The 24,481-nt window shown below is 46.8% G+C and overlaps 1 protein-coding gene across 1 annotated transcript in view; it reads left to right on the forward strand.

Moving 5' to 3' along the window:
* Positions 1 to 5,304: 5,304 nt before the first annotated feature.
* The window catches only part of LOC119461164 (GATA-binding factor A-like), a 66,410-nt gene continuing 47,233 nt past the window's right edge, over positions 5,305 to 24,481 (forward strand). Inside the window, exon 1 of the mRNA XM_037722383.2 lies at positions 5,305 to 5,504. Within this exon, the coding sequence (XP_037578311.1) occupies positions 5,411 to 5,504 (94 nt within the window). The 5' untranslated portion in view covers positions 5,305 to 5,410. The remainder of the gene's footprint in view (positions 5,505 to 24,481) is intronic.

The following is a 24,481-nucleotide window of genomic DNA, read 5'->3' on the forward strand; positions in this document are numbered from 1 at the left end:
AAGCGAGGTTCCCGGCCATTCGCGCGATTCGCAAATAAAACATCTGCGCAAACGTTTCCATCTTAGCAACAGATCAAAGTGACCGCAACATACGCGCGCTGAATTGAATTACGCGAAGCGATCGTAGCTTGCTATTAATCTGATCGAGGATCTTCAAAGGGAACCGCGGTACGGCCATGCAGGTATACACTCTCATCGTAGGTGTACATGTTAGGTATGCATTCTCATCGCTTGTATACATAACGAAGAAGCTGCGCGTATTCCGCGAGACTCGATCTTTGGACGGCTATACGAGGGCTCACTTTTAAGTCGGAATACTCAAGTAACTGGTTCTCGCTGCCTATCATCATGATTGAAACAATTTAAAGTCTTGAAGCTTACCTTTTTTTTAAAGTGACGATGCTTCTGTCATAACACTTTAAACCCTTTCTGGTTCCAATGAGAAAATTTTAGCTTTTGTGCCCGTGAATAATCACACACGGGTAAGAAGAAGAGAAACGTAATCTTTGATTTCAAATCAATCAGATTCGAGTCCGGCGACCTTTTAGTGGGTCTGGGAACCCTCCGCGGACGCGGTTCCGAGACTTGTGCTACGAGACTTGTGCTACGAGACTTGTCTCGTAGCGGCTTCCTCGGCTCGCTGGACGGCCCAGAGTTGTGCTGTCAGGTTCGAGCTCGTTTCAATTGACATTTCGATGACAAATAGTTTCAATTGACATTGGTCTATTGTCAAGGTGCGCTAGAACGGACGCCAGGGACTGCCTCTGAACATTATATTCAGGACAGTCGCATAGAATGTGTTCTAGCGTCTCCTCGCAAAGGCAGGCATTGCAAAGAGCGTTGTCGGCCATTTCAATGAGAAATAAGATTTCGTGAATGCCACCCCTAGCCATAAGCGATAAAGCAGAGTGGCCTCTCTTCGGCCGAGTCCAGTTAGATGATTATACAGGAAAGATTATACATGGCCCAACGCACATGTTGCCATCCATGAGAATAGAAGCTTCAGTCAAGCGGTGCGCATTAAAAACTGCATACAACTAACGGCGATGCGTACAATTCAATTGTGTTTACTTTCATCCTACGCAGCGTGCAACCTCGTGCAGTGATTATGTTTATCCGGCAGAAAGGTCACAACTTAAATATCGCGCAATATTCATGTTTATGCACTACACCGCTCACAAGCTGTGCCGAAGTGAAACACCAAATCACGCGCATGAACAGTGGGGGACGTCTATAAGCAGCGACGTCACCAGGCGGAAGGCGATGTATGGTGCTTGAACCCTTGCCTTCTCCTTTCCATTCCACCGTGTAGGGTAGCAAACCGGACGTGCGTCTGGTTGACCTCCCTACCTTTCCTTCCTTCTTTTAGTACGACACGTATCAAGCAACATTTAGGGATTCTGCACTTGTGTCACCGTGAGACATGCTCATGCTGGAGTCAATAATGGGCACAGACACCCAGTCACACACCAACGGCTAAATAAAGAAAATATATATCATAAAAAAAGATTGCGCAGATTCAATCCACACGTTGGAGTCTGAGAAGCGAAGCTTTCGTGAAGCTGTTAAAGAAATGCCATGTAATTGATTATATCCTGCACAGCGTTTTCGAACCATCGCGGTTATACCTACCTACCAGTGAAGACCCAGCAGCAGACAGCAGCTCCATGCAAAAAAAAAAAAAAAAAAAAAAAAAAAACGGGAGGTATATACAGAATACGAAAGCTTCGCTTCAAAATGACCAGTGGAGGTTTCACTTGCTTTAGGCTACGACTAGCAATTAGCTCATAAAGACAAAGCGAAGCTCGTTGTTAAAATCGCAAACTAACGTATATACGTCTCAAGTAGTCAACACCGGTCCATCTCCTATATAAATTACACTTAAAAAAAAATGCTACTTCTCAAAACATCGTGATACTGTTGGCGCTCGTCTCTACAATAAATAAATAAATAAATAAATAAATAAATAAATAAATAAATAAATAAATAAATAAATAAATAAATCTGCGCAGAAAGAGTGGCTGTATCCCGAAGAGCAAGCCAACCTACAGTTGCTAGAGTTAGCGACATGGCGCCACCACGGACGCTCCCTCCCCAACCAGCGCCCCAACAAAGCCGCAATAAGCGGAGACGAGAGAAGACGACTCGGAACGCGAGCGCTGTCGGCCGAGCGGCCAGCGCAGTTCGTTAGCAGACGAAACTTCTTGCCTATTAACGCTATATCGCTATCACTGATAAATAGGATAACTACTACACGCTACAAACCATTTCCGAGTGACGCACGCGCGCACAGCGGCGACCGCCATCAGAGCAACGGTTTCTCGTCGGAACACTCACCGTTATGCGTGCGATCTCCAATACGAGCACTGTACTTGCTCATTGTGCAGAATTGAATCCCGGGAACTGCAACACACCAATGCGCCATCCGCCCCGAGGATCACATAGCACTCACACGTTGTCGAAACATATCCGTCGAGCCAAGGAAACGGAGGTCTCCCACTTTTCCGCTCTTTTCCCGCCAAAAGTCAGCTTGGCGGGAAGCTCGGAGAGGTCATCAACACACATCATTTCACCATCAACAGCTCCCTCGGACTGCTCCATTATCCCTACTACCGTTACTGTATGTCGTCTGCTGGGGAAATCACCCGTGACCAGCGACACAACTCAACCAATTAGAGCACGCATATGCACACGGCACCCAAGACCAGCCGAGAGGCCGGGCCAATGGCTGTTCGCCAGCGGACCTGCCGGCACCTCTGGGGTCGCGGTGGCGCCAACGCCACGGCCAGTGATTCCCTATACATGACAGTTCGCCGTTATTCTGTGGTCGTGGATACGAGTAATATTTCGTTAAGGTTGATTTGTGTTCCGCGGCCGATTAAATCTGTGGTTGTTGCCGTTCGTAATGTTCCTTCCGGTGTCATCGCGGGCCGCTCGGCATGTGCCTGCCGTGAATTTAAAACAAACAAGGCAGGAATGAGAAATGACTGTTTCGAACCATTTTGGGGGAGTATCGTATCCGCACCGATGGAAAGGTCAGCCCGAGCGCGGACTGTAGGTGTTCGTGAAGTTTTGAGTCGGCGAAAGAGTCAGGTTGTGACTTAGAGGTGGACATTGATTTATATAACATCCGGACGTGTGGGTGCCTTTTTTTGTATGGGTAGCATTTTTGTATATCCTATCAAATGCTGAATAGCTTTACTCTATATCGGGAACCTAAATTTAAACGTGTAAATATGCGCGTTATGAAAAATCGACTTTTTTATATCGTGCTGAGAAGACCTAGAGACCAACAATTTCTTCCAATACACTAGCTTTACTTATTCATAAAATGGCACGTTTCTTGCTTGGAGTGAAGTACACAACAACAGCATAGCATAACGAGGCAAGTCCCCTGAGAGGAGGCATGGCCCCACACGGAGTTCGGTCATTCGAGCTGAGTTCACCTCTCGGGTGAAGTTCGTGACAATCAGAAGGCTCCTTAGCTGAGGCAGTGAGAAGACGTGATGTCCCGCGGTAGCTGACGCCACGGACCGTCGAGGTTGAAGACCGGGGCTGTATCTCTCGCGAGATGATGGTCTTTCTTCCTGGCTCGTCACCTTCTGTGGTCTCCATTCGACCACATTGTAAAGCTTCCGGCGGCCGCAGCTTGACGAGCCGCACGTCACTTGTAGTATCCGATGCTGTGCGAGAAAGCAATTTTTGTTTACTCTATGTGTGATCATATCGTGTATTCAACAAATGAACGCACGCGTGTGTGTGTATGTGTATGTGCATATGTGTGTGTTCGCAAGCGCGTAGCTCAGGCAGTGGTGTAGCCATTGCTTTCGGGGGTAAGGGGGGGGGGGGGTTGCACGCACTTAACAAAAGAGAGAGAAAGAGGCCCAAATGGCGCCCGATAAGTTTTTTTTGTCGCTGCCAACCCTACCGACACCTTTGCGACAGTAGCACGCAAAACTGCTCACTGCGATAAGGCATAGTTATGCCAACCCTACCGACACCTTTGCGACAGTAGCACGCAAAACTGCTCACTGCGATAAGGCATAGTTATGTGCGCTTTGATTTAGCGCTGTCTCCAGACATCGCCGCCGGCGATATGGTTTCCGTTTGTGGGTCCGTTATCGCGTTAACGCGGTAATACTGAACTATACAATCTAATTCACTTTCTGAGAACCCTTTGTGTCTTACTCGACGCCCTCAGTCCGCGCCGTCACCACTCGCAACAATATTTGTTTCCCCCCCTCTCTCTCTTTTTCATCCTCGAGCAGAGTAGCAGGCTAGTGGACTCGATTTCAGGCCGACCTCTCTGTTATTTCTTGAACACATTTCTATCTCGCCTTCCGCGTTACTTGAGCTTCTTTAATGAGCTGCGCCAGAGGAGATGTTATACTACCGTATAGACTCGTGAAAGGGCCGCACTTTTTTTTCTCACAATTTTGACGAGATGCGGCCCTTACATGGGACCGAACGTTTTTGTCAATGTGGTGCCGGCGCACGGCGACTTGTGCGCACCTCGGATCCCCGGACGTAGCATTGCGTCTGAGGTCAACAACGCGCATCTCTTGCCATCTAGTAGCGGCACGCGGAAGTGCGCAACGCGCGGAAATTGGCAATTCGCCGATGCGCGAGCGCCACATCGGGCACTGAACGCGATTGCTTCTCCGTTAGGAATTGTTTAACGCGATAGTGTTAAGGGTCCCGTGCCGCAGAAAATCTGGCGCCGGCGTTGGTGGCGGAAAAAATCATCCCGAACCGTGGATTATTTTTGCTCTCCGATGAAACAGGCCGCCTGGCGCAAGGCTTTAGAGAACAAAATTGAATTTCTCAAAGGAAAATCCGTCTGAAAAATCGTAAAGTACGACATAACCACAACCAACAGACATGATAGCGTCGGTCGGTAATTTGAATGTACGAGAAAACATAATTCTGTTACGAGGAAACTCAAACAGAAACCCCTTTTCCAGCATTTCTACCATACCAACAGCGGCGCGCAGAGGCGAAGGTGCAGAACAAAGAAAGCTGCAGTTGCCGGGAAGCCTCACAACTCAAGCATTCAGGGATCTTTGAATACTATCGCGTTTCACTCTTAAAAGCGAAGCTTAATTAAGCGTTTTCTAAATTTCTCCCACCGTTCGAAGCAAATATGGAGCAGTTTAATGCTTTCTTTTTTTTTTCCAAATTTGGGTACTGCCAAGTTGGGGCTGCGACCCTTGCATGGGTGCGGCCCTTACACGAGTCTATACGGTGTTTGCAGCACAGTTCCTTTCTCTCTCGTCTCAAAGCTGTGTCTGCGTGTGCGTACGCGTGCAGGGAGCAGTCCGGCGTGACGAGCGTGGCCGCGGCGTCGTGCCGGGAAGCCCCCTCTGCGTACCTGAGCCGGGCGGCCAACGGTCTGGGCTCGTACGCCTACATGGGCACCGACGTGGCGCCCTGGGTCGGCGTCGAGTCCAGCCTGTCCTCCATCCAGGGAGGAGCTGTCGCCTCGCCTTTCGCAAGAATCACTGGTGAGGGCGCCACCTTGCTCACTCACTCACTCACTTGCTTGCTCAGTGCGATATTGCGTCGCCGCACGAATGTGGACTGTGTACGAAGTCGGCATGCGGATTCCATAAGCCGTCTGCAGCCGGTGGTATTACAGTGGCCTGCACGCCGCTTTGTGAAAGCGATTGTGATCACTCTAATATTCACATAGACTAGAAACCAGTTTTATAGTTTACTTTGTTATTTAGTTCACCCGTTTGTTTCTCATCTTGCAATGTTAGTTTCGAAGAAGAACAAGTCACCGCATCACCGGGATGACGTGTCAGCGGGTACATCCAGAAAGCTTGTCACGTGTGACAACGGCTGGAAAAAGAAAAGGAAAAAACATTCACCAAGTTGGAGGGGTGGTAACAAGGACAGTTTAGTGCATTGCATCGTCTGGTCGACTGTCTGCAAGACATCATGGCGGGTTTCTGTAAGTGTCCACCTAGTGAACATGTCCATTTCGTCTGCTGCTAAGTTCTAGTTGGCTGGGCTGGGGCACACGTTAGAAGGAGACAGGCGCTCCCAGCCAATCAGCCCTTCAGCAGCAGACGAAATGAACATGTCCACAATGTGGACACTTAGAGAATACCCCCCAGGTCGCAGTATACGGCGAGCAGTTTTATTCTTCTGTATTGCGTCGTCACTTAGGCTAATCTGGTTAGCTCGACGGACAGCTGACCACCTTTTCACCGCATCATGTGGCACTCTATGTGCTTAATTCAACGCAACTGCCTAAGTTGAAGGCGTGGTAAGACAGCAAAAACGAAAAAAAAAAAAGCATGACAGGAAAAGAAGTGCACCGTACTCATCGCTGTCAGCACCTTTTCGCCAGCAGATATGTATAGAACATGGCCGTTTCACTTATATCCTGTGTGCTTTAGTTGATCTGAGCGTCGCAAGGTGGCAGCACCACCGCTGACGTGCGCGTCTGTATTTCCGGTGTTTCGGTATTCTGCAAACTAGTACGATACGGGCAGGTTGGAACTCTCTACTGTCCCGACAGCCCGAATACGAAGTAAAATTACGAGCGGCACTGAAAATTATGCGTCGGCGGGGCTCTTGAGAACGTCCCGAATGCCAATGCCAATCAAGATGAGAAAGAAGTATCACGCGATGATCAACGTGTCGGATTTATGAAGCCGTGCGTTCTCCTGACTGGGCTAGACTTAGCTCTCTGCCGGCTATCTGGCGTGTGCGCTTGGCTGCGCTCCCGGAGAAGTTTTTGACATTCTGGAGAGCTGACTCAACACTTATTGCTATAACGCCAGTTCGTTCGCAGCTCTCGCGCTGCTTTATTGATCTTTTTTTCCCCTCTTGGAATGTTAGTGAAGGTTGCTGAAGAGGCGGGAAATGATTAATGCGGAATGCAAACGCAGATAAAAGGAATCACAGCACTTTTCTCCGGGGGCGTTATCTACCACGTCCAGAAATATAACTGGCAGGCGTGGTCGAAGCGGAGGCTCTCTGAACGAAAGCTCAGAAGAGGGAGTGGGGGTGATAGTTTGCTGGGCTTTCTTCCAAAAAATGTCAGCGAGGTATGCATAATTTGCTTGGGCCTGCGTGAAGCGACGTATATCATTTTCAGTGTTTGTCACATTATTCATTTTCCGTCTCAAGTATACTTGGGAAAGATTCCACGACAGCCTTTGTGTTTTCTTCTTGGTTTTCATCCTTCAAGCGAGTGTATGGCAACGAGGAGTTTGAGAAATAGCCGTGTCAGAGTTATCGGATTTTGGCGGACGAAAGAACCCTATAGCACGGAGTTCTGCGTGGTACCGCGCCATTAGCACTGTTGCTGACATGCGACACTTTGGGTACACCAAGCCGCTTAACTGCGTTCTTCATTTATGAAATTGTCTGATTAATTACATCAGTGCAGTTGCTTGAAGGATAGCCACAAGTGATGTACTGCAATTGTGCTTGTGTCAAGTGTATGGCATTTGAAGTGATCTATTCTCAAACTGGTCGCATACGTATCTAGAGCGCCCTGTAATCACACTTCAATAGCTCATAAAAGAACTGGTTAACAAATGAGCACAGCTTCCCTTCAGAGACAGTCATGTGCAGTTGCGCATGGTTAAAAAGAAAAGATAGCTGTAGGACATCTGTGGCCAAATATCCAGAAAATGCGTCCCTGTACTGTACTCTCTAAACATTATTGCGCTCTTAGGGTTGGTGTATTATCCCATGGCTAAAACCTGTACTCTTTAGGCTGTAAAAAACTATTGTCCCCGACAGCGAGCTCAAACTGTACTTGCGTTGAGAGAAAACGTAACTGAAATATGCATACTAATTCTGACCACCCGCTGTGCACAGAATTATCTGACACCAGGGTTCGACATCGATGACTGTTCAAGTTTATTGCGTGCAGTTTTCGTGTCGTCAATCGCTGTCATTATCTCCGTTGACTTGCCCCCAAAAAGCTGCTAAACAAAAGCAAAAAAAAAAACACCATTTGTCCCCATTAACACTTCGATCTTCTTCTTCAAGGGTGAGGGTATTAGTCGTGGGACAAACAAAGTGCACTTTAAACACCCAGAGGGGTGTTAAAATATTTCGCGTGTACATTTTACGGGAATATACTGCTTGTTCTGGCGGTTTATAACATTATTCACCTTAGACATGTGCTCTCGGGAGCAAATGTATAGAGACCACGGCATCAGCAAAAAAAAAAAAAAAAAAAAAAAAACGAAGAAAAATATTCTACGACGCGTACTGCAACGTCGAATTCTGTCAGTGCATTGCATTGTTCGAAGACGCAAACGGGGCTTTACCATTTCATTGCCGACTTTTTTTCTCCCGCAACATCTGTGGTCTCCAAAATTTTGCTCGCGAGAGCACAGGTAAACGCTTGTTATGGGAACTGAAGAACACGTGGTTATAGAGGACAGCGCCTGAAGAAGAACTCGACCTTGTTTTGAATGAAGTTGAATAAATGTATTTCAAACCGTTGCTACTATTGCGTCTAAAATTCATTCAACCGTTCTTTTTTTTTATGATTTTACTGCTTTGTCCAGTGCTAAAAGTATACGTGTGCTTCGAGCTTGTGTTTGAACCTTTAGTAAAGTAAACTTGTCAAGTTACGTTTTACTTGTAATTGTAAGACCTCGGTTACGTGGTTTTGAAAAGCTTAATTCCATTCACAAAATATCATTGTATATGTTTAAAGCTCGAATATTATAAGAATACTTTATTCGCTTTAAGCGTCGAGCGTCGTAAGAGATAGTGTTAACAGAATCCTGACATCTTCTCTTTCTCTCTCTTTCTCGTTTTGACGGAGGAGGGGGGCATTGAGCTAATAAAGAGTTGTGAAATTTGGCGTTTAGTTTTCATTTTATTATGTCGCAAATTGTGTCAATTCTTGCTAGTTATTTTAGGACCTAAACACACTTATGTGGCGATGTATCAGCAAAATATGACTTTATCTTCGTAGGGGGTAGAGCGGATATCAGGGTCGCGGGTCCGAGCTGCAGGTTGGGGGCCAACGTGGGAGAGTCGCAGGTCGGAGCCTCAGGCCATCCGGCCCGCGGCCCGCCTCGCACTCAGCCTCAGCCTTTTTCTTAGCCTCTATGTTGCTACTGCTAACTGTCCAGCGGGTCGGCTGAACGCCTAGTACGCGTTCCCTTTAAATCCTTTAAATTCGATAGATTTCGTTCGAATTGCTTCAGCCCCAGTTTCTCTAATCAAATAACTTTTACATTTCAAAGGTATTTGAGGAGAGACGTCAGAGCTTTGGTCCTATAAAGTGTTACTTGACGCCGGTTATTCATTACTCATTGTTAAGTGAAGAAAAATGGCAAGCTAGGTAGGTCTCTTTAGGACCGGCTATCCTAATTCTCAAACACTACTCGGGAAAAATGAGAGAGAGAGAGAGAGAGAGAGAATAACAAATAACTAAAATAATAAAACAAGCACACTATAGCACAATGTCGTATAAACAGCACGTATAAACAGCGACGTCGCTGGCATCGGCTCTGGAAGCACGCGCTCTAGTTATTTTGGTTGCAGTCGCCACATCACACTGGGATGATCCTCATCGAAACTTGCGCGTAAATCTAATAAGTGGAATAAGTGGAGCGCACAACACGTAAGTGGCACTCAGCGACACTCCGTGAGATTGCTGTCCACGAAGATGTCGCGAAGGGCATCTGTTAAGCACCTGTGCTTATCAGGGCACGACCACGGTCCAAGCACACTGCTGTCGGGAGTATACGCGACGCTTCCTCTGACAGCTGCTTCTGTCCGATGGTCTTCAGAGTCAAGGCTGTGTTTTACCCCCCCCCCCCCCCAAAAAAAAAAAAAAAAAAAAAAAAGCGGTGGGTCATGAAGTATTTAATGAAATGAAACTTGTAAAGGTAAACGTGTTTTGCATATACGTCGTCGAGTCAACGACAGGCACGCCGAGTTGGGAAAGAAACAACAACGTTCGGGATGCGAGTGCAGCTGGCGTCTTCACCCGCATACAACTTACCGCATACGTGGACTTCTCTTCGTGGCCGTCCGATGATTCGTGATAAGCAAACGAAACCGTGCCACCACTTTTTCCCTTAATGCACTCTTTCGCCACGCGGATACATTGAACAGAGAGCTTCGAATGGGTCAGCGATATCGCAAGGAACAACCCCGCAAGTTAAGTGACCTTCGGTACGTGATCCCTGCTTAACAGATATCAGGGCCTGATCGGAAAGATTTAGGAGTATATGTGACAGTTGATAACCCGGTCTGTACGAGGCCCGGTGGTTACGGGGAAGACTTATAAGCAATGTTTAAAAGCAGTGCACTTGTTGCAGAAATGAAAAAATGTTGCTTTAGATTAATTTTTCGGTGACACGTTGCGAAAGTGCACCTAATACAGTACGACAATCGCTGATCAACCCATTAAGAACTACAATTATACCAGCATGCGACAGCGGTGATGTAGTGAAACTCGTCGCGAAATTCATCTATCGGAACATGCATTCTAAAGTAATGAATTTAAACGTTAATTCGTGAGAATGTTTGATTACTGGGTTAATAACTGACTATCGCGCCAATTTTCTGTCTTTTTTTTTTCTTTTTTTAGTGCCCATGGCTCGAAATAACTTGCTGCCTAAAAAGAAACATCTTTCTTTACTGCACTGTTTTCTTTAGAAACTCCGTACAATCATTGCTGCAATGGCTGTATACATTGACGCAGAAAGCCACGAAAGCGTTATTGCAGTACCTCAAGTCGGCAGGTCTTGGCGACCTTGTGTATAGACTCGGTGCGAACGATCAAACGTGCTCGAAACTGTGCTCTATCTCTCTTCTCTCTCTCTCTTTTCATCCCCTATACCCCCTTCCCCCAGTGCAGGGTAGCAAACCGGACGCGCGTCTGGTTCACTTCCCTACCTTTCTTTCTCTCTATCTGTCTAGCACACAGCCATTTGCGTTCGAATAGTTAGGTGCAATGTTTCAACCCCTTCGAAGGGCCGGTACTACAACGAAGCACGTCTGGTCTATACAGGTTCGGGTCACGATCTTCGTCTCCCTGCAGCATAAGCTTCAGAATCCCAGCACATTTTTTCTAACGCGTTCGCGCAGCGCAAGCTCACCACGGGATCCGGACTTCCTTTGCATATCGGAGTCATTTATCCGCGTCCCGCCGGAGTATATGTTGCGCGACGGGAGGCGATGCATATTCCGTTACAAGCTGTCGGAAAAAGCCGAACGAGCTTGTTTCACGCTAATTTACGCGGTCAGAAGCCGCCGCTGCTTTGGTGTGTAGAGATGCATGAGGGCGTCTTGAGCGACTTTTACAAAACGACCGACGCTCTTCGCGGAGGGCCTCGTTCTTATCTTTATTTCGAATCTCTCTGCCCGTCACACGGAATGCACGGGCCGATTGTACAGAAAGAGATAAGCTCGGAACTGGCGTGCTTCCCTGCCTCTCGAGGAGGTTTCGCCAAGCGCCTTTGAATCTATAGCATTATACAAAGTATACACAGACGCAGGCAGTGCGACAACGGAGTTAAAAAAGAAAAATGAAGGCGGTTGTTCTTTGAGTGAACGGGGTTGGTATAATATATATCACGCTCTGAGCCGGTAACCCTCTCATTCGCGCATCCTTTGAACACCGTACCTTCCTTCGGATTAGCGGTTTCGTGCTTGGATAAGAAGTCTTGAAGAGAAGTCCCTGTGCAAGTCGGGGACGCGACCCGGCGAGTCTTTCGGACGACGCGTTTCGGACGATGCAAGAAAAAACGTCGCCGCGCCGTGGATTCTTCAGAGGAACCGGTGTTGCCTTTTCTTTCCTTGCTCATTCTGTCTTTTCTTCCTTTTTTTTTCAGGATTTCTTTTTTATTTCCGGTTCCCTTACGATTCGCGGGCGTGTTACGCGCTCGTTGCCAACACCGGGATGCCGTTCGCACCACTGCTTGTCTTGTTTGTTTGTTTGTTTGTTGCTCACGCCGGCGCTCGCACGTGTCTTATCATCAACATCGCACGGGAAGCCCTCACACGGTTCGTCTCCCGATCAGGCAGTTTTCGTGGCTTTGCAAATGAATATAAACAAAACCGGAGAGGAAGAAGAGCAAGTATAAAGAGAAATAATGAAATAATGCCGCCAGACCCTCGGCAGCGACCTGCCTTCACCGCTACGAACCTTCGCCTCCTGCACATCAGCAGCAAAAACAGCAGCAGCCGTGCCACGATTTCTTTGCATCCGCTCTTCGGCCGTAAATACGACTTGCCGGCTTGACAAGCAGAGGAAAACAGAGAGAAGAAAAAGAGAAATAAGCGGAGAAGGATAGCTCTCAAAGGATTGAAGAAGTAGAATAAAAAGCAGAAGGGCAAGATGCAGGGCCGAAGGTTCAAAGGGGTTTTTGGGTCTCGCGAGACTCACGTAGTGTGCTTGATACGGAGCATGCAGGCATCGAGGTGCTGCGACCGACCACTGTGGGACGGAAGGCGACGGGAACGCCGCGCCTGTCGGGTTTGTCCCACGTGCCCCGAACGGACGAGCGAACGAGCGTCGCTTCTGTAACTCGTATAACTGTCCTATCAGCCTAAAGACGACGGCCGTTATAGGAGTTTATCCTGAGGGCATGCATCTATCTCCTCGGGAGCGTTGTTGGTTACATCGCGCGAGCCCGCGCGCGCCGAGTAGTCGTTTCTGCCTATCGCCGCCGTGTGGCGCGCACGGCGCGTTTTGTCCCACGGTAACGAGGTGGTTGTACGTTTCCCGGCCGGCTCGGTTACGCGGCTGCCGCCCTGCAGTGCGCTTCCTGCACTTATACGTGATTGATCCTAATTATATATAAGCAGCTCGGGTGCCGGGGTGCCACCGTCGTGGGTGCTGGTTACCACGTATAAGAGTTCCAATGTATCCATATTCGAAGGAACGGCACGAAAGACAGAACAAGCGAGTAGGGGGCGCGCGCGCACACACACACACACACACACGCACACGCACACACCAGTGGCGCACCGACGGGGAGGGGGGGGGGGAGTTTTCGGGGGTTGTAACCCCCCCCCCCCCCCCCTGAGGCCGACCTCACTCCCCCTTTTGTTTAACCCCTTTTCTTTCCTTGCGCGTTTGAGTACTGCAACTCAGATGTAAGACGCGCAATCGTCGGCATTTTTTGACAATTTCCCGTGAAGAAATTGAAGTTAGTGCTGTTTAGATGGTATTGGCAAACTGTCAACCCCCCCCCCCCCCCCGGCAGAGATCCTGGGTGCGCTACTGACACACGCACGCACGCACGCGCACACACACGCGCACACACACGCGCACACGCGCACACACGCACGCACACACACATACATACACACGCACACACACATACATACACACGCACACACACATACATACACACGCACACACGCATACATACACACGCGCACACACATACATACACACGCACTCACACACACACATACATGCATAAACACGCACGCGCACACATACACACGCACATACACACATACATACACACATACACACACATACATACACACACACATACACATACACACGGCTGTTTCGTTTTTGCACTGTTGCCTTTGAGGTAAGATTACACTGTAAGGTAAGATGTTACCTTACAAAGTACTTCGGCTTCAGATCCAAGGGCGAGTACTCGCCGCGGTATAAGCACGATGTTCCCAGGTTCGATTCCCGGCCACTGAAGCCCCATTTCGACTATAGGGCGAAATGCGAAGATGCGCGTATGCGTGCTTGTTCTTTAACTCCCAAGTGATCAAAATTAATCCGAATTAATCCTAATAAGAACAATTTATTTGCGCAGTATCAGTATTGGTTACCTTACTACAATACCAGAAAAGACACTCTTACCCTAATAAGAGCCTCGATAAGTCAGAAAACGCGCAAGAAGAAATGACTAGTGGCGACGCCACAATGAAGTTCCCGCCCTAGTTTGCTCTGACGTCATGCATTTTGGCGGCGTCTTCTTGGGCCTTGTTAAATCGTAATCAGTAAAGATGCTTTGCATTGTACTTCAAAGGACATAAAAACGGAACTTAGCAGGTGTCAAGAATTTGAAGTGAGACACATCCACCCCAAATACGAAACAAGAGAGCTTTGAAATCCGTGACGTCACATTGGTGTAACGGCGCCGAAGTTTCAGTGCGAAATTTAAAAAAAAATGTAACTTCGACCCTCATTTCTGCCCCTAATTCTCAGCATATCACCGCCAAATTACCAAAAAACGAATCAAAAAAGAAAAAGAAAACGGAGCTTTGAATGAATACTTCGTCAGTCTAAACTAGTTTCTGAGTTGGACTACTCGAAGCAGCGATCGAATAACCTGGACAAGAAATCGAAACGCACAATTGAATAATTAAATATATTTAGTTGAATAATTTCATAACTAATCACTTTATGAGAACGCATATTGCAATTTGAGAATTTGAGCCGGTAAGTTGGCAAGGTATATTCCCGCTTGGAAGGAATTGTGAAGCTGGCAACAGTTCGGATCGTACGATTCATACGCGCTACTCAAATTGTGGGGCGTAGTGCGCAGGCGTTACACCTAAATATATTCTAAGTGAACATATAAAAACAGAAAGCGGAACATGTTCGTAAAGGAAGCTATAGCCTGTAAAGGCTGGCGTACACATGCAGTTATAAGTGAAATAACATTAATTTTTTTTTTTGGCCACGCTAATCTTAAATGTGGTTCTGGGTTTTAAAATGCACTCTAATTGAACCGCGTCTTGGGAACTCACTGATTTCAATTCATCACTCGCAACACCTGTCCCATGACGATTAGTTTAAACGTTCATTAGTCGATCTCTCGTGTAAGTGCCTCCTTCGAATGATTCAGCTCACCGAGTACAGAATTTAAAAAGAAGCGCCAATTATTTTTTGTAATTGTACCAGCCGGTGATAAAATTCGCGTGGTTGCCAACACTTCTAGTTTAGTCTAGAATTAGTCAACTCTTTCGTTGTCAAATAAATGATAAGAGGAGATTTTAGAACATTTAATGTTACTCTAGTTCCTTTAACCACTTCACTTCAACCTTAAAGTAAATAAATGAAGATTGAATAGGTACCTTGAGTTCTTTGCACGAGGTCAGAGAAAGAACGTAGCTCTTTGCAGACGTTCTTTCTTTCTTTCTTCCTTTCTTTCTTTCTTTCTTTCTTTCTTTCTTTCTTTCTTTCTTTCTTTCTTTCTTTCTTTCTTTCTTTTCTGCGCCAGTAACAAACATGCCCCCGTAAAACCACCGCGGAGCCTGACCGCATTTTCTCGGGCCGGGTTTTTTTCGGCTAAGCCGCGAGCTGGCGTCCTTGAGATGGTAATCGACCATTACCGCGCTTATCAGATCTCAGATGGGGGTTGCGCCGATACGGTATACGGCGGGCGTAGCGACCTGTCATTATATATATATATATATATATATATATATATATATATATATATATATATACCTCCTGGTAAAGATTCGCTTGAGTCTGTGTGTCGCTGTATATACCCAGTAAATTGACGAGAGTGCCGCGGACATTACTATAATGCACGCACGCCCGATGTCGTATAGTTATCATTTCAGTCAAAACAGTCTGCTTAGGAACCAAACGTGCACAAGCGGGCTGTATACTGCACTCGTGGAGACCCTTTCCACCGCCGGGAGGGGGGGGGGGGGGTAGTACAACTCTTCTCTGTGCTTTATGCGCGTAATTACGAATATCACTTGGCGTCGCTTCTGCAGTGCTGGTGAGAATTTCCTGTCCATGTCACTAGAGGGAAATCTGGCGCCACTGTCGTTCAGCTACTCTGTGAATTATAAGTACAGTGAGTGGATTTGTATAACCTTCGAACTTGCGAGCTTCATGCGTTTTTTGCGTCTTGATTTATTTCGCTTTACCCGCCTCTTTATTGTTGGCCTAAATTTCTAACCAGTCGTGCATCTATCTTCCTGAACGCTCGAAGGTAATGGGACTCCGAGAACGTTCGTAATTGTTGCGAATCGTTGTGTTTTTATAACCCAATGTTTCGTCGAATATGGTCACTTTGTAAAGTCACAAGGTCGTTTGAAAGTAGAATGAAGAAGCTTAGGCAGGTTCACGAAGCACTGTCAATCAGTCCTATACTTGCTGAACCGCCAGCGTTTCGGATCCCTAGAGACTATGGCGCCAGATTGGCCCCTGGTGATTGATTTCTTTTGTAGGAAACTTTGCCTCACGTGCTCAGTTGTATTCGCAACAGTTTAGGACGCATTATGGCAATGCTTAGGGAGCTCACGTTGAAAAAAATGTCTTTAAACGATGAAGCAGAGTAATGCAGCACCGAAATGAGCGGGAAATATAAAAAAGAAAAGATAAAAAAAAAAACACGAGACATCGTAAAGTTTACATCCGTGCAGCGCATTCACTGCGGAAGCGGAAATCTGATACGATCATTATAGCGGGCATGGGTAAGAAAAATAAGGATTGGTGGTTTCTTAAATGCTGTCGCATCAACAGACTTTGCGGTGCATACAGAACAGATTGCCATGATCTTTTCTTTTTCTTTTTGGTTAGCATCCATGGTTATGCACCTCTTCCAGTAGAATTCATCGAGTTGAGCGTGCAGTCACCCACTCTATTTACTCATTCTCTCCGTCTCCTAGGCTCACGTGGTTTAGGTTCGGGTTTCCTTCTCGAACTTAGAAATCCATGCATGTTGTTTACCGAGTAACACGTGGCTGCTCCGAAAAGTTGTGAAGCCTCGACCGCACCGACCGCGCTTCGTATGGTCTGTCCTTCTATCTTCCTTATTTATTTACTTGTTTCTTTTCGCGCTGTCGCAAACTTTCTTGCGCGCTATAAAACACACCGTTGCCTCCTCCATCGGCCATCCCTGATGAGAAACCACGATAGCGGCCTCGCGCGGCCGCGTCATTAGGACCTCGTTTTATTTGCGCCGGGAGCTAGTGTAACCAGTCGTCGGCACTGCTCGTCGTCTGCAGTGCCTTATTTATACATACACAAGGCGAGCGCGAAGACGTATTCGTGTACACCGCCTCGGGACAGTTCCCTTGGTTTTATTTCGCGCTGGGTGTCTATAGTACGCGCGCGCACGCGCGCGTGTGTGTGTGTCTCTGGAAGAGAATAAATAAGGAGGTCCTTTCTTTTTTACCCGCCAGCATCAGTGGGACCCATCTCGAACTTGGTGGGTGCCGGACGTCAAAATAGCACCCGATGTTATCGGCCGGGTCGCGCTGCTGCTGCGTTGCGAACTGCGCTGTCGCGAGTCTCAATGCCAGTGCGACCGTGAATCAAACGAGCTTTGCTCGTAAAGCATTTTATGTATACCGTGCAACTTCTCCCCGCACTGTATACCTCTTCCCCCCTATACACGTTCTTTATTCTCTCTCTCTCTCTCTTTTTCTCAGCGTGCGCGCGTTGATTTAGGGCGGCGACACGGATGTTGCGAGTGTGTATACCTACAGCGCGAGCAGACGAAGACGGAGCAAGTAACCAGGGAGGACACGGCAGCGCTGTCTCGCTATGGTGCACATGTTTGACGCTGTGCGTGGTTTCATTTAAGCTGCAAAACATTTATCATGTTCATCCCTGTTTTCCTTAACTATCTATACTATAATTTTAAATTTCTTGCAGTCTATGTTGTTTAGTGAACCTTATTCTTATTTCTTTTGAACATAACCATCCATTTATCTGGTCCAACTTCTCAAGTACACATTAGTCGTTCGTTCCCAGTTTTACTTTTTTTCCAGTTCTTCATTCGTTCCAGCAGTTATCCGTGTATACAAACCACCCCTTCCTTGGTCTGTGCCCCATTGTGGGTATACTCGTACACGTGTATGTTTTGAAGGATAGTCATCATCGTTATCTTGCTCTAATTTCGTCTGCCCGCGCTGTGACGATAATTTCAATGTTGCACCAACCGTGAACTCCCTCACGTCTGCTCTCACTCACCGACACTCACTCGATTTGTTACTCGCTTTCATTTACAGTTACCAGCACACACGAATACTCACACTGGCGTCATATCTCGCTAGACGGCGCTTAGCTATTCGCCGACCAACACGCAATCACACATTTCGTCACTCACTCACAGTGTGATCTTTGATCCACGTCGATGAAATGAGTTCGGAGCGAGTCAGTGTACTTATGAGCGAGCATGCCGACCTATTACTATAGCACAAAGAAACGTGTTAGGTAATGTGGGTGTACGTATGTATTCCTTTACTGTGTTGTCTGTGTGTTATTAAGGCGAAAGCCTTATATGTCTTATCGTTCAGTCGACCTTCAACGTCCTTGAGCGAAAACCGTGTCTTTGACGCGAAGTCGTACTAAAATGGCCAACCCGGCGTCGTGTCTTACATCTGTGCATTTGGGTGGGGGCGAAATGCAAAAAATGCCTTTGTCCAGTGCACTGCCCCGTGCACGTTAAAGATCCCCTGGTGGTCAAAATTAATCCGGAGTCCCCCACTACAGCGGCGTCATAATCAAATCGTGGTGTTGGCACGTAAGGCCCCATAGTTCAATTCAAACAGGCCACATTACTACTTCTACACGAGGTGCACAATGTCCGCCGACATGTTTAGGCTCAGTCACGCCTATACAAGTTCAGCTTCCGTGGCGGTGATTCTGCAGCGAGATCTGCCAAAATACGACTCAACATTCAACACCAGCGACAGCTTCTGAACGCTTAGATCCCCCCGCGCGCGGCTCTTCGTTTCATTAATGAGGAGCCATCCCATCCGTGGTCAATCTTCTGTTGATTACAGCGCAGTGCAAGGCGACCAACTCTTTGCTCGGGTGGCCCAGATTGCACGACGGCGACTAGAGCGTTCACCGTGGGAGCGACCCGAGCAGAGTGATACCACACTCGAGCGAATCGAGTGGACCCTCGCACTGTTGCAAGTGCGACCTCAAATGTAGAGCAAGGGGTGTCCAGCCCTTGATGAAAAACAGCTTCTCAAGAAGCACAATGATGTCATGCTTAGTTATGCAGTTCTACGCACTTTCTTTTGGGACACAAAGCTTTATATTTCATTTTGGCAGAAGCTATGCACGATGGCTATTCGAACCATGGTTTCTTTCTTTTTACTGGCTGCTCTATCTGCACGATATTCGGGATCGCCCCACGAAGATGGCCAGATACGCGGCAATAACTTGGTTGACTGGTATAAGAATGCTTCGCATTAGTCGACATAAGCAAAGGTTAGTTTCACCGTGAGTAGTTTATTCAACCAATACGCAAATCCCTGCAGTGGGCGTTTACGCACTATATGATCTTAACTTACGTCTGTACATGTGTACATCTTACACAAGCGCTACGAAACAATTCAAGAAGTTCCAAATTTTCATAAATAACCGCTAAAATCTATTAGTTAAACTTCACCATCGCATGAATGTTGGCTTCCTGCATTCTGTGTTACAGAACCTCCACGGTTTCTCGCGTTCCATCAGCTGATTTTGTCCGAACATTTCTTCACTAATCGTGACAAGCACAAAGCACTCGCAACGCTGAAAAAAAAAATCCTTTCGCCGACGTGCGCGTTTTAACTTGCATCTAAAACAGAGTACCAATCATTACAAGATTGTTCTTGCTCCCATTTTTTTTTTTTAACTGCTGACCCAGCTTGAATTCTTCGCCAATGGAAGCGTTCTGCACTTAGCGACAAAGTAACAGCTCGCGAGGACACCCGAAGACCTCGCGTCGTGAAAAATGGCCTGTGCATTCTTTGTGCACGCATCTATAAAGAATGAGACGCACTCGGTCACGTGTCAGTGCGCGCAGCAGTGTTCGTTACGTTACGTGACTCGTTTGAATGGCTCGTGTTTACTCGAGGCAACAGCCCAGGTGGGTCTTCCGGGTCCACCCGTGCAAACGAAACCTGTTCCTTCGTGAAGTCGGAACTTTAGAAGAAAATAAAGGACAACAAGCTCAACATGCGAAACTTGTGAAGTCATCTGGCCACCGTGATGGTATTGCAACAGGTTGTCTGTGCCCGGCATGCTTGGCCGGCAATTTTTTCTGCATGAGCGTCTCATACGCACGAGTGTTTCACCAAACGTTGACCAACTCCGTGTCTTGGAACTTATTCAACCAATACACAAAGCCCTGCAGGCGCTTAGCCGGCGTATAGAACTCATTTCATGATCATTCCGCGGTCCCTTAGGTAACCTCACGGCTCGGAAGCTATAATGTGGTAGAAACCCTTCCTGAGTAGGCTGTGAATAGGCGTTTTTCTTTGTATACGTCGAACTGGCGGGCCACATAAGCCATCTCACGACGTAAGGCACAAAGGCAGGGAAGCAGCTTGTCCCGTCTTAAATAACTAAGTCTGCGTACCTCTGGACCCGCAGTATTCAACGTAAGGACAATCACTGGCAGAAAGCACTTGCCGGATTTCGACAATCAGCCTCTCTTGGGTCGTTGGCCGGACCCTCGACGTCGGCGGGGCCTCCTCTAAAGGCTCAAATTCCTGCACGAGAGTGGTCTCCGTGGATTTAAGACTTTAAATAGACTTCGCAGTTAAGCTTCATTCAAACCACCATTTTCGTCATTATCATTTTTATCTCTTAAGTTCCCGTTTTAACTCCCATTTCCGTTCTCCAATGCCGAGTGAGAACTTCGGGCCGACCTTCCAGCATATTCTATAAAAAATTATCAATGAATCACTCAATCAATCAATCAGTCGATCTATCTATCGACAGATCGTTTTCATAAGACGCCACGGACGCAGCTTCTCGTAGTGCTAGCACCCAAACATGGCGGCCACGATGACGTCAGTCCAACTTATCATTACGCGCCTATCTGTATGTGTGTTTCTTCTTCTTTTCTGGGGTTTTACGTGCCAAAACCAGTTCTGATCATGAGGCACGCCGTAGTGGAGGGCTCCGGATTGATTTTGACCACCTGGGGTTCTTTAACGTGCACTACAACGCAAGCACACGGGCGTTTTTCAATTTCGCCTCCATCGAAATGCGGCCGCCGCGGCCGGGATTCGATCCCGCGATCTCGTGCTCAGCAGCGCAACGCCTTAGCTGACTAAGCCACCGCGTATGTATGTATGTATGTATGTATGTATGTATGTATGTATGTATGTATGTATGTATGTATGTATGTATGTATGTATGTATGCATGTATGTGTGTGTGTGTGTGTGTGTGTGTGTGTGTGTGTGTGGTGTGTGTTGTGTGTGTGTGTGTGTTGTGTGTGCGTGTCTGTCTGTCTGTCTGTCTGTCTGTCTGTGTCTCGTCATGTTGTACTAACCCAATAAGAAAACATTTCCTTGCAAAGCCCAGTCCCTCCCCCCCCCCAAAAAAAAAAAACTTCCACCAGAAGGCATCTTTGAACTCCGTGCATGAGTGCATTTCATTCCTCTGATGTGTCAAAAACGTGGAGTAAATTTTCGCTAAGCAATGTGTTCAGCCTCTTTTCTTTTAGAGCGCAGCTGTTAGGCGCCCGTTCCTGCGGCGACCGTCGGCGTCCTCGGCGTAACCGAGCGAACGAGCCCAGCGGGGGATGAAAGACGGCGATAGCGAAGAGAGCGCGAGGAGGAAAGTGGAGGAGGAGGGTGCAGCGGAACCATGAGACGGAAAGCGGAGGAGGAGGGTATGTCGAAAGCGTGCTTAGAAAAGCGTAGTGCCGCGCAAGACGGGCTCTGCGACTACGATGGCTACGAGATGCCGCCAGAGTGACGCCCGTCAGACATATGGAAACAAAACGCTGCATGAGCGGAGGTCTGTCTGCGGCGGCTGCTGTGAATCGCGCCCACGCGTCACTCACGCGCTGCCTCTCGCGATCTCCCGATTAGCGACGCAGTCGCGCCACAGTTAGCTCCGTTTGCAACGTGCCGTCGGACACAGATTGCCCAGACTATCCAATATATTGCGAAATGAAAACACGTATAGAGCTGCGGACAAATTTCGCATTAGGGAATATCGTAATCATCGGTGATTTTTTTTTTCCTGCTCAATTCGTCGTCCTGTTGCGTGCCAAACTTTCACAACGAATCACTGTTCTTTCTTTTTTTTTTTACTGAAACTTTTTCTTGCTCCGCAGGGAAGAACGTTTACACGCAACTTCGCCACAACATACGCCAACGATCGTTGCTTGTAAAGTTCAACTTGGCACGCGTTATTTCAACTAAAGCTACATTTAAACGAATAGAAAGACCCATACATCGACACCGTGTCTCAACATCTTTTGTTTCTTTGTTTCTTCGTTTGTTTGTTTGTTTGTTTATTTGTTTGTGTTTTCTCAACCGCTTTTTCCTGAGTAATCTAGCAAACCAACGCGCATCTGGTTGACCTCGATCCATGCGTTTCCTTCTCTTATTTCTCTTTCTTGTTTGTTTCCTCATAGTCTTTGTAACACACCGGGCCAAATACTTTAATCGTCCGACGCTCAAAGGTGCAAACAATTTATAGTACTGTGCACTTGCGCCATCTGTGAGGAGACTACCAACTCCATCGGCTGGCTCCGGAGACCGGATCACCTTTTAAAGAATAATGTCCGCGTAGCTCTCCGTGGTCCCACAAAGCCCAACGCATCATTTCTCATGAGCTGCATCGGGCACCTCAAAATTCTGATTTAAGCGCTGTCAGCTCATTGAAATATGCTTTAGTGAGTTCCACCCCGGGGTTGGATAGTTCAGCTAACCAATCGCGGAATAATTAATTACAATACTAAATAATTTTACTCCATTCTGATTTACTTGTTTTATTTTTTGTTATGAAAGCACTGTCTAAGGTCAGAAAAAAAATGCGAACAAGTTTTAATTTTCTTTGGATTGGTGTTTGGGCTTTGTAGGGTTAAATCGCCACATTAAGAGGTGACACTGAGCTACGTGCCGCGGACAGTAGTTCTTAAAAATCAGTTCGGCGTAAAGAAGTAAGAAGCTGAAAACTGGTGGTGTAATCAGGCCATTAAGTGCCGTGCTACGTGGAAAAATGATCGTGCAGGCTGTGCACTTTTTTGTGTGTGTCTGTGTTTATAGTGGGTGCATGTTTGGGGCGTATATTGACAGATTGTGTGACATTGAGTGAGTGAGTGAGTGAGTGAGTGAGTGAGTGAGTGAGTGAGTGAGTGAGTGAGTGAGTGAGTGAGAGTGAGTGAGTGAGTGAGTGAGTGAGTGAGTGAGTGAGTGAGTGAGTGAGTGAGTGAGTGAGTGAGTGAGTGAGTGAGTGAGTGAGTGAGTGAGTGAGTGAGTGAGTGAGTGAGTGAGTGAGTGAGTGAGTGAGTGAGTGAGTGAGTGAGTGAGTGAGTGAGTGAGTTAAAGAGCAGGACAACGTGCTATTTTTGACATTGTTACCTGAAGGGAGGGGTTGCTGTAACAGAATGAAGGTAGCATGAAGAAATGCCGGCGATGAATCCAAATGTTCAACTGCCATCCTTGTTTTGTACGTTTTTAGAAATAGCAAGTGTGTCGTTTGTTTGATGTTGATAAGTATGGTAACAACATTTTTAATTAAGCAGTCAGTTGTGCATCTGTGTGCATGTCTTGTACTTCGTTGAAGTCGACGCATGTGAGGCGACACCTCAGTGAAGATAAGGTTTGGTCCTAGGTGGTCTGCCAATTGTAAATAGCGTAGTTATTGTTTGTTTACACTTAAAAGGGAAACATCGCACCAGTACAGTTTGTGCTAGAATGATTCATAAAAGTTAAACTGTATTATCCATTCAGACTTAGTATTGTGGAATACGATAATATACAAACTTGTAAAATAAGTTTAAGTGATAGATACCTTATTCCCAATATCAGCCTCTTTTAATCACCATCATGCGAGGCAATGAATACAGTAAGTGTATGCAGTTTTGTTATGCTCTGGTTGTTCAACGTTCAAGCAAAGCACAGGTTGACATGCTGCAGTGGTCATAGCGCAAACCCGTGTTTGTCTGCAAAAGTATTTATTACACGTAAATCCTACCTTTCAGCTTATACTGCGGCTTGTAAAGAGAAAAAAAAGTAACAATGAGACTCACTCGTGCGGCTAGACCGTGAACATTTATTGTTCGACTTTGACGTCAATCATTATAATAAGGACGATGATAGATGTCAGCAGGTGCTAGTCAGCGCCTTAAATGTGAGCGTAATAAGCGTTAAAATGTGAGCCAAACGTAAGCAATACCGAACGTAGTCATGAAACTTTCTTGAACGTACAGATGGTGTAAACTAATTAGGAGTCAAATTAATCAAACTGTTCGCACGTAAAGATCGGTTCATCGATGATCGGCGCACTGGAACCGTACTTTTGACTTTAACCATTGCTGAGACACTAGTCAACTCTCGTAAAAATAGTCCGAAACAATAAAAAGCTTCCACCTGTTCATAAACGTATCACAGTTGACGGAATGCTGGAAAACAGGCGACACCGACAATGAGATAAGCAGAGCATAATCAGGGCAGTTATCGTTGTGTGTTCCGTAGTTGGCGTCAGCGCCACTATTGCGCATGTCTGCGTCTCCGTATATATATATATATATATATATATATATATATATATATATATATATATATAT

Source organism: Dermacentor silvarum, chromosome 8 (assembly GCF_013339745.2).
Source record: "Dermacentor silvarum isolate Dsil-2018 chromosome 8, BIME_Dsil_1.4, whole genome shotgun sequence".
Classification (NCBI taxonomy): domain Eukaryota; kingdom Metazoa; phylum Arthropoda; class Arachnida; order Ixodida; family Ixodidae; genus Dermacentor; species Dermacentor silvarum.